Source organism: Sebastes fasciatus, chromosome 5 (assembly GCF_043250625.1).
Source record: "Sebastes fasciatus isolate fSebFas1 chromosome 5, fSebFas1.pri, whole genome shotgun sequence".
NCBI classification, from domain to species: domain Eukaryota; kingdom Metazoa; phylum Chordata; class Actinopteri; order Perciformes; family Sebastidae; genus Sebastes; species Sebastes fasciatus.
The window spans coordinates 6,365,258-6,375,014 of NC_133799.1; the positions used below are offsets into that span (position 1 = coordinate 6,365,258).

Sequence of the window (9,757 nt, forward strand, 5' to 3'; positions counted from 1 at the left end):
TAGAGCTCCCTCTAGTGGATAAGATGAGTAGAAACAATAGAAACAAGGGTGAGCATTCCTGGCATTCATGTTAAATGATGTTTTGACTTATCATTAGACCTTGCAGTGGGTACCAGACTGTGCCTTCATGAATCTACTTGGCCCTCTGACAGGCTACACCGTTCTTTAGCCCTGACCTAACAGTACCTTGAAGCTGCATTTAAATCCTGCTCAACCAAGCAAAAAGCAGATATTAGGCCAAACTACCTTGTCTGGCCCCACTGGCTTGATTAGCAGAGGTGAAAGTAGATTGAAGTTCTTGCCGGTACTACTAGGCTACTCCAACCTTCATCACTTGATATTGTTCTCCTCCCACCCCCAGCTTCATGCATACCTGAACACACCATTCAATGCCTGTATGGTGTAGAAAGAAATTAGAAACATTTGACATCATGTATAGCAAAATATTTATTTAAATGGTGAATATAGCCTACAATAGTGCACAGATGCTGTTTCCGTGATTGCCACACATAGCGCCTGGCGTTTACTCGCGGAAATGTTGAAATCCTCCCTTGCATGTCTCTGCTGTGATGTCCTCATCTAATGTTCACCAACACAGTCTACCTTCACATTTTACCTCTCTATGAGCAACCTATTGTCCCTTTGTGATGACAGTCTGCTCCATATTAGGCTACTTATAAACCCCCTGTGGTGTAAATGTGTCAGAGGAATGGAGGAGCATGTGTTGGCTATGTAAGCTAAAATTGATAATATGCCATCATTTGCATTAAAATTTGAGGATGGACTTGTTACTGATTGAATACCTTTGTGAAACCTACCTCCTGATATAGAGTAGAATAGATCACTGAATCCCAACTTGGAGATCCTGACCCCCACCAGGGGTCACCAAAGCTTCACGGGGGGTCTCGAGGCCTTCGTCATTTTAAGAGATGTAAGAAAACTCTTTAAAAAATATATACAGTTAGCCTATATCTCAGCATTTCAATCATTTCTGTGAAGGAAACTAAATTAAATTTGTATTTTTAAAGTTTGGATTATTATTTAAAATATAAACCGGATAAGGGCACAGTGAAGACCTGAACACAAGCTATATTCACAGAGCCTTCCCTCTCTGCTAAACGGCCTCGTCCTACATTTAGAAAAGTACGCAGTTAAAACAACCAAAGAGATAATTGAATAATGGACAAGCGTCAGGTAGAGCAAAACACTGAATCTGTCAAAAAACAAGCCTATTAAGTATGAATGATTGTTAAAAATTCAAATCAATACGTAATACAGACAAAGAATTTTATTAAAAGTTTCTAAAAAATAACAGGAAAACTCATCACTGATGCAATATTCACAGGAAATAACCTGCCCGTTTTACACAAACTTCTTTACTATTTGGGTTAATTGTACAGTTGCATTGAATATAAAATTAAATATCCATAAGATATGTCACTTAGTCAGGGGTCGTCAGTTTACTCCATGATAGAAAAAGGGTCGCTGATAGAAAAAAAAGGTTGGGAACCATTGAAATAGATAAAATATATGAAGCAATCATCCACAGAAAGGGGAAACACATATACAGTATTTAAAGCTTCACAAAAAGGTAGAATTGTTGCATGACTTTTGTATTTGAATGCATTACAGGCTTCTCAACAGATATTCACAGATCACCATTGTCCCTTTCACAAACAGGTCCAGGTGTTATTATTTACAGTGATGTGAGATGATATGAATCATGTGTCATTCAGTCAGTAAGATTCTCAATTCATATTTTAATCCTTATATAAATGATACATGTTCATGTTTGTTGTTTGGAGAGAGCAACAAAGACAGAATAGTCTGGAAATCGGTGGAGTGGGCAGATTTAAGGGTATGGATCCAGACAACAACAAGCTATACCAGCTCTGTGACAGTTTAGGTTTCACTTTCTTTTCCTCAGAAAGGAAAGCGCGTCTGGTTTTGTTTCCCCGTCTGTCCTTTAACCGAGTTATTACTCGCCTCGTCTACATGCAGCAGTTGTTATGGCTAAACTACCTGGAGATCCAATCAGGTAATATTTTTGACACAACGCTAGTAGATCTAACACTAGTTTAGTTTCTACAACGTAGTTGTGTTTTGCTCAGTTTTGGACTGTAACGGTATCTGCTGTTTTGGAGACACAGGTTGTCATCAGCGTTGTAAACTTTCTTTCATGCTTGCAGCAAGACTGAGTTATATTTAAGAAGCTGCAAACATCAGGTAACTAACATTAGCTAGCTGTCTAATGTAGCCTCAGTTAAGAGGATAAAAGTCCTTATAAATGTAGTTTAAAGGGAGATTTGTCAAGTATTTAATACTCTTATCAACATGGGAGTGGACAAATATGCTTGCTTTATGCAAATGTATGTATATATTTATTATTGGAAATCAATTAACAACACAAAACAATGATATATATTGTCCAGAAACCCTCACAGGTACTGCATTAAACATACAAAATATGCAGCTGTCAGTGTGTCAGTGTGCTGACTTGACTATAACTTGCCCCAAACTGCATGTGATTATCATAAAGTGGGCATGTCTGTAAAGGGGAGACTTCTGGGTACCCATAGAACCCATTTACATTCACATATCTTGAGGTCAGAGGTCAAGGGACTCCTTTGAAAATGGCCATGCCAGTTTTTCCTTGCCAAAATTTAGCTTAACTTCGTAGCATTACGAAATTAAATTTCTCTGTTCATCTCAACAATGCAGCTATTTTTGGGCTACATTTTTAAGTCACATAGTATTTTAAGTGTAAGACCTCTAATCAAGAACATTCAAGTTAATTTCTGCTCCTTTTCTTTATCTATGCTCGTACTGATGCATGTCATTGTTTCCCTCATCAGACCGGCAGGCTTTAATTTTGGTCAACCCAGCTTATTCACAGCTCCAGCTATTCCAGCCAATGTATTCAACCCTTTCGGCATCAAACCAGCTTCTGGCATAGCAGCGGACGCCAAAGATGCTCTCAGCATAGCTCCAGACGTCAGTTCAACAGAGAAAACTGAGAACACATCTTTGTTTGCACTCACAGGTAAGCTCCTAAACAGTTCCACACCGAGAAAACTGTCAAAGACCAGCACTGCCACTGAATATGTACTCTTATGGTTTTTCTCCATTGTTTGGATGCATTGTGAAAGAAAACCCAGTTTAGAAATAGGATATACAACTGTGTGTTCCAGTGTCCTAAACAGCAAATGCCTGCTTCAAAACCCTTAATGCAATTAACAAAGTCACATAATGGTGTCTAAAAGAAAAACCTGTCAACCAAAATAGCCTCATTCAAGACAGAAAAAAAAGAAAATAGCCTTATTCGTGCACAAATTGCAAATGCACCTTACATTTGAACACCCCTACTGTACATCTCAAAGCTGTGCAAATTTTGTGTGAAAAGTAAAAATCATTAAAAGAGCAGTTAAAGCACTACATTATTGCATTTGCAATGTTAATACTGTTATCATCAATAATGATATAATAATAATAATAATAATAATAATACACTTTATTTATATAGTCCCTTTGATGCATAAAATTCAGCTCAAAGTGCTTGATGGAGGGGAAAACATGTAGAAGAAAAAGCAATGTATTCAAACAAAAAAGTAGAGCTGACCCAAATGCTTCAAAGCTTCAAAGCATTGCCATGTTAATCGATCTCCAAATCAGTATTCAAATGCTTTTTTTGTTTTGTTTTTTTAAATATAAGTATGTAATAATAAAGTATAAATCCCAAAATATCCCATGAAATAAGGAATAATCCCACAACATTATTCATATTCAACATGAATTATTATTAGTTATTCTCAGACGGATATCGCTGTTTGTTGTGTGTACAGTAGTGCGGCACTGAGAGCCACCTTGTCCTCTATCTGTCTGCGCCACCACAATAGTAGTGGCACTTTTCCGGGCACTGAATGGAGACAGACCGACAAGATCATACATTTGAATATTTCTCACCGAAGCTTTGAAGCCCAAAAGATGGCATTCGGGACAGCCCTACAAAATGATAAAGCTGGCAATTGATTTCCTACATTTTACAAAACCATTACTTTGATGATGCCTGTTTTCTGTGTCTGGACACGTCCCTGAACCGACCTGTCTCGTAGCTGTGGTCTAAGAGAGACTCATAGAATCTTTTTGTGCTAATAAACTCTCTGGATGTTACATCAGTTCATGTTTTGTCACTTATTCACAGAATTGAAAAATAGGTCCAGCAGGTCTCAGGGGGTTAAACCTCATCATCTTTCTTCAGCAGCTCAACGAAAGTTGGAATCTCAATGGAGAAACATGGAGTGGACAGAAGAGTGAGTACAAGTTTGACATTCAAGTCAAGTTTGCAACTATTTTAATTACTAGCAGACAAATTAGTATATTTGTGTTCATTTAAAAGACCTGTGTGTAACAATTAGGTAATCTATTGGCAGAAATGGAATATAATATTAATAAATATGTTTTCATTAGTGTAGTCCGTCATGTTTCTAGAGTAGCCCAGAACGGACAAACCACTGTGTTAAGTTTTCCTGCTTGGGCCGCAGTCGGTTACGTTACTCGCTCCGGAGTTAACCCCCCTCGTCACTCCACTCAGCCCCCGGGAAACGAGACGCAGGAAACCTCTGCTGGTCTTGAGGAGCTGCAGCATTTATTTCTGCACAAACTGCAACGTCCACTGTACATTCACTTGATGTTCTCAGAGCTAAACTAACTCTGTCGTCTGCTCCAATAGCTCACTTGTTCGCTCACACACATTCGCCGCCGCTCTCTCTCTCTCTTGCTTCACCACTTACTTTCGACGTACACACACCCACTGGCTCTGCTATTCTCCAAATGACCTACACTACTCTTACAACAACTCTAGATAGGGCCATTTGCGTTTTCATGTCGGCCACTATAGATTGTCTACACGCTTGGCACCCACAATCTGCAATCTCACCGCTAGATGCCGCCAGATGTTACACACTGGTCCTTTAAAGTACTATCAACATATTACCTTTATTCCTTCAACTCATTTAGATAAATACACTCCTCCCATGCCTTATGTCTGCATATTCAAATTATTCTGAACAGCAAATATCTTGAATTCTAATCTAGGCAAAAGATGAGCCTGATGGAGACCGTCAGCTCCTACAAACCGAGCGGTGGCGAGGTGACTCAGGCTCAGGTTCTCCTCCTGGGTCCGGTCGGTTCTGGAAAGTCCAGCTTCGTCAGTTCAGTCCAGTCGGTGTTTAATGGAAGAGTCACCAACCGGGCCATGGTGGGCTCCTCCTCGACCAGCTTCACCAAGAAGGTACAAGTGGAACAGTAACATGTAACTGAGAGAAATCACTAAAACTATTGACATTTGTTTTGGAGGGAGGTGTAGACAAAATTAGCTGAAATTCATTTTTGGGGTTTCTAAAAATGTTGAGATACTAAAAAGAGAGTGGGACTCGTGTGGCCTCTGGATTCAAGAGGGTATCTGAGCAATTCACCCACAGAAACACCCAAACACTGCTTTCACTTTCCCAGTGCTCCATTACGTTGAGAAAGAGCGTCTGTGTTCAAAGTGTTGTCAGTCATTTCCATGTAAAATAAAAGCCTCTACTTCTTGGACACAATTATCTTAAAGACCAGTTTATTTGTAAAACATAATTTCCTACAAAATATATTCAGAGTTGACAAAGACTTAGTAGCTTTTCTCAGGCTTTCAATCTGAAGGTCTTTGTCAGCAAGTGGAGTTTACCTGGTTGTCATGAAGTTGGCGACTCGGTAAACTCCACGTTTCAGATGTTTTTCAGGTCAAGAATGAACTTTCACAGTCAAAGTTAATTATTGAATGACAACAAAATAACAAATATTAAAATACAGGCAGACAAGACGTACACACACACACAGAGATTATATCAGTAATTAATTTATATTTCTGTATGATAGAGATAAAAGGTAATAATTATAGTTAGACAAATTTAGGAAAATTAGTTAGAGTATATGTATAGCTCAAAAGGGAAGCTGGTTAATTATTAATGAATGATTTATGGAAGAGGGGTGGGATTAAATAAGTTTGTACTTCTGCTCACTCCTTTTCTAATATGTAAACCAAAGAAGTGTTTGACAATTTCTTTTACTTATGTTTTTCATTGTATGTAAATACTACTTATTTCTGGCTGTACCCTTGTTTGTATGAACATTCTCTTTTATTTTTTTTATTTTTTTATTTTTTGTTATTTGACATGTTCGAAATAAATTTTGAATTGAAAAAAAGCAACATTAAAGCGACACTGAACAAGAATATCTCAAGTTTGTTTATCAGAAGACAGTGTTGGTGTAAACATCCTGCTGTTGCTTTAGGTGTCCATCCCTTTAACTTTGTTCTTGTGTGTGTTAGCTACAGTCCTTCAACATCCATCAGAAGGGAGAGGATCCTACTGGGCTGGTGCTGTGCGATATCGTGGGCCTTGGAGGTGGAGAGATGACCGGACTGACCCTTCATGACATCCTGTCCGTCATTAAAGGTCATGTACCTGAGGGACACAAGGTTAGTATGTAAAAGGGATAAAACAAAGTATTTTTCTTCCACAGTTTTGTAATATCTTCTTACAGGAGTATTCAAGGTCAAGTTCTCCTAATCAGCAAACTGTACTACAGTAAGAAAACCGTGTGGCTCTGTAGAAGCCTATTTCTCTTAAAGTGACATGAACCTACATACCGTTTTAACAGAAAGCTTATATAGTGTTGCCTCTTACAAAGTAACACATAAAGAACATAACATCAAGATGAATTAAATCAAATGATCATAACCTTTTAATGTTTTAATTACTATTAATTAACTTATTCAATGAAATCACTTATTTATCTCAACTTACATAAATACTGACTGATATGTGATATTGTACTTTTTAGCTACGCTAGCAGCATTGCTGTAAAGATGGCAATGCCGGACTATTGATCGGTTGTTTGGTCCAAACTGAAATATCTCACCAAGCACCTGATGGATTGGCACAACATTTTGTAGAGACACGCATGGTTCACAGAGGATTCATCCTAATGACTTTGGTGGAGTTCTGGCCTTTCCTCTTGCGCCACCATGAGGTTGACTTTTGTGGTTTTGAATGAAATGTGTCGACCATTAATGGATGAATTACAGTGAAATTTGGTACAGACATTCATGTTCCCCTCAATATAATTTGTAAGAACTTTGGTGATCCTCTTCTTCTCATCTAGCATCATCATCAAGTCAAAATTATTATTTTAATACAGTACTTTGCAAAACTAATGACATGCCCATCAGCCTCAGCTATACCTTTTGTTTAGTGCTCAACATGAGTTGTTTTTTGAAAATTGAATCTCTTCATTTCTCTCTCCCAGTTTAGCCCAGATCAGCCAGTGAGGTCTGAGACTGTCGGCTATGTGAAGAGGCCAAGCCTCAAAGAGCAGATCCACTGTGTTGCGTTTGTGGTGGACGCCTCTAAACTCCTGAGCTACCCCACTGGCCTCAAAACCACCTTACAGCAGCTCCGAGAGCACATCAGTGACCTGGGTAAGAAAAGGACAAACAAGCACTCAAACACAAAGACATTGTCACACACAGATTGAAGTCGCTTGGCAGACAAAACGGGCTTTGACTTTTGAAAACAGCTGTGCTTCTGTCAGTTTTTACCTTAATTTAGTTTTCATTGTTTTGAATTTGTTTATTTATTTAGACATTTACCCCGTATTGTATTAAGATTTCACCGACCTCTGAACTGCATAGGGACTGAAGTGCATAACAACTTTGGGCTTGAAACCTTAAGAGATCAACTGAATGAAAGCACTGTTTAAATCTTAACTGTCAGTAATTATTTTTTTCTCTAATGTAACAGTTAAGCTGTTTTATTTGCAGTGAAACCTTAATGACAGCCTTGTGTTCTGTCTGTTAGGTGTTCACCAGGTGGCTCTGCTGACCCACATCGACCAAATCTGTTTAGAAACAGCCAAAGACGTCACCCAGGTTTACAAGAGCTGCATCATTCAGGACATGGTAGGTTGAAATAAACCATATGCAGTTTGAGAAATGTTCATGTACTGTAATTAAACACTCTAAACTCAGAGACATTTCCTCTAAATTGTCTGTAAAAGAGAAAAGGAGATGCACTAACCACTTTCCCATGAATGTGGTGCATGATACATACACTAAAGTTGTCATTTAGTCAACATGAACATGCCTGTGAGGACACAATGCGGATTTATTAGCACTCAAAATATTACAGATGCAACAACTTACAATATATATGTTTAAACTTTGTGTCTTAGAAGATTTAACTAGAGTGTCCTGTAACCTTTTAAGCTCAGTTGGACCGCTTCTCTATGTAGTCTACAACGTGGATTAAAAATAATATGGTTATGTAAACAAATATAACAATATACAAGTGGTAATTTTGAATGCATTGCGGCATATAATACAAAACTTGCCTAATTATACACAGGACGGTGAGGTCACCATGCAGACTCCATGTGGGGAAGTTTTCTACAAACTGATTTGAACCATAATGAGCAGCATACAGTGCATCGCAGTTTGTTGCGTATGGGGCTGCGTATCCGCAGACTGGTCAGGGTGCCCATGCTGTCCTAATGTTATGGCTGATCGGTGTATGTATACTGTTAAGGATTTCATATTTGGCCAAACTTCAATCTAAAAACTAATCTAAACATTTAATCTAAAAAAATCTAAAATTCGCCTGTGAGATTTTTAATTTGGGGCGGTAAGGTCAAAGGTCTGAACAGTAACAACTCTAGACTTTATTGTATGATTTTGCAATGCTTAAATTTTCCAAAATGAGGAACTACGAGTTATCAGATCCTTTTCATGTTTTACTCCTCTCTGTCTGTATTATATTATTTTCAAACTAAAAGTACTTTACTTTCTGTGAGAGGTGAGAATAATTTAAACTTTACTCTCGTTTCTTACGAACCACGCAGCTTGAGATTATAATTGTTCTGTGTCTTAGTGTCACCCAATTTGGCATGACATTTTCACATGTGTTTGTGTGTGTGTTTGTAGATGAGTAAAGCTGGAGCTCTGTTGGGTATGTCCACCTCCTACATCGTCCCGGTGAAGAACTACTCATCAGAGCTGCACCTGGATGTGAACACTGATGTGCTTCTGCTCAGTGCTGTCGACCACATCCTGCAATATGCTGACCTGTATTTCCAGGACAACACACAACAACACACAGGGCCAAAGGGCATATATTAATTTATACACATCTAGGATATGCTTTTCTAAAGATGGTTTATGGTTTAATGCCAACAGTTAATGAGCACACTCAGGTTAAGGGATTTATTTGTGCGGGATTTGAACATTTCTGACTTCAGCGACCCCTACATTAGTGGTAATATCAAAGCTACAGTATAGTCACATACATGCAAGAAATAGTGCCTTTAAACTATCTTGTAAACCTCTACTATAATGGACTAAATAATGTAATTCCGAATAAAATCTGAATATTGTGATATTTTATTTGTAAGAGTGATCTGTTCTTTATATCTAGGGCAGTGGGTCTCATGCTAAAACCATTAGTAGGAACAGAATTGTTCTTGAGAGGCACTCAGAGGGTAAGAAAGCTCACTGCATTCAACAGTTTTCTCATACTTTCTCTTTCTGTTGGTAGGAATAAAATGTACAAGTGGTCCAGAGCTCTGACATACTGTACGGATAGTCTGCCTTTCTCCAGAGGGGGGAAATGCCTTGTTTAACACAAGAATCATAATACCTTTGATCTGAATTCATTTAAAGTTA

At 38.3% G+C, this 9,757-nt stretch overlaps 1 protein-coding gene across 6 annotated transcripts; it reads left to right on the forward strand.

The window, feature by feature from the left end:
- The first annotated feature begins 1,888 nt into the window (after nt 1-1,888).
- ifi44g (interferon induced protein 44g) lies at nt 1,889-9,473 on the forward strand. Of its 6 annotated transcripts, none has more exons than XM_074634754.1 (8): nt 1,889-2,038; nt 2,856-3,043; nt 4,202-4,310; nt 5,095-5,290; nt 6,368-6,517; nt 7,348-7,519; nt 7,899-7,999; nt 9,020-9,473. In XM_074634754.1, exons 1-8 carry the CDS (start codon nt 2,010-2,012, stop codon nt 9,212-9,214), a joined length of 1,140 nt encoding a protein of 379 aa, XP_074490855.1. In that variant the 5' UTR covers nt 1,889-2,009; the 3' UTR covers nt 9,215-9,473. The 6 variants fall into 6 exon arrangements, with proteins under 6 accessions (XP_074490855.1, XP_074490859.1, XP_074490858.1 ...); XM_074634758.1 differs by having other exon boundaries at nt 4,262-4,310; XM_074634757.1 differs by having other exon boundaries at nt 1,890-2,038; nt 4,259-4,310.
- The last annotated feature ends 284 nt before the right edge of the window (nt 9,474-9,757 follow it).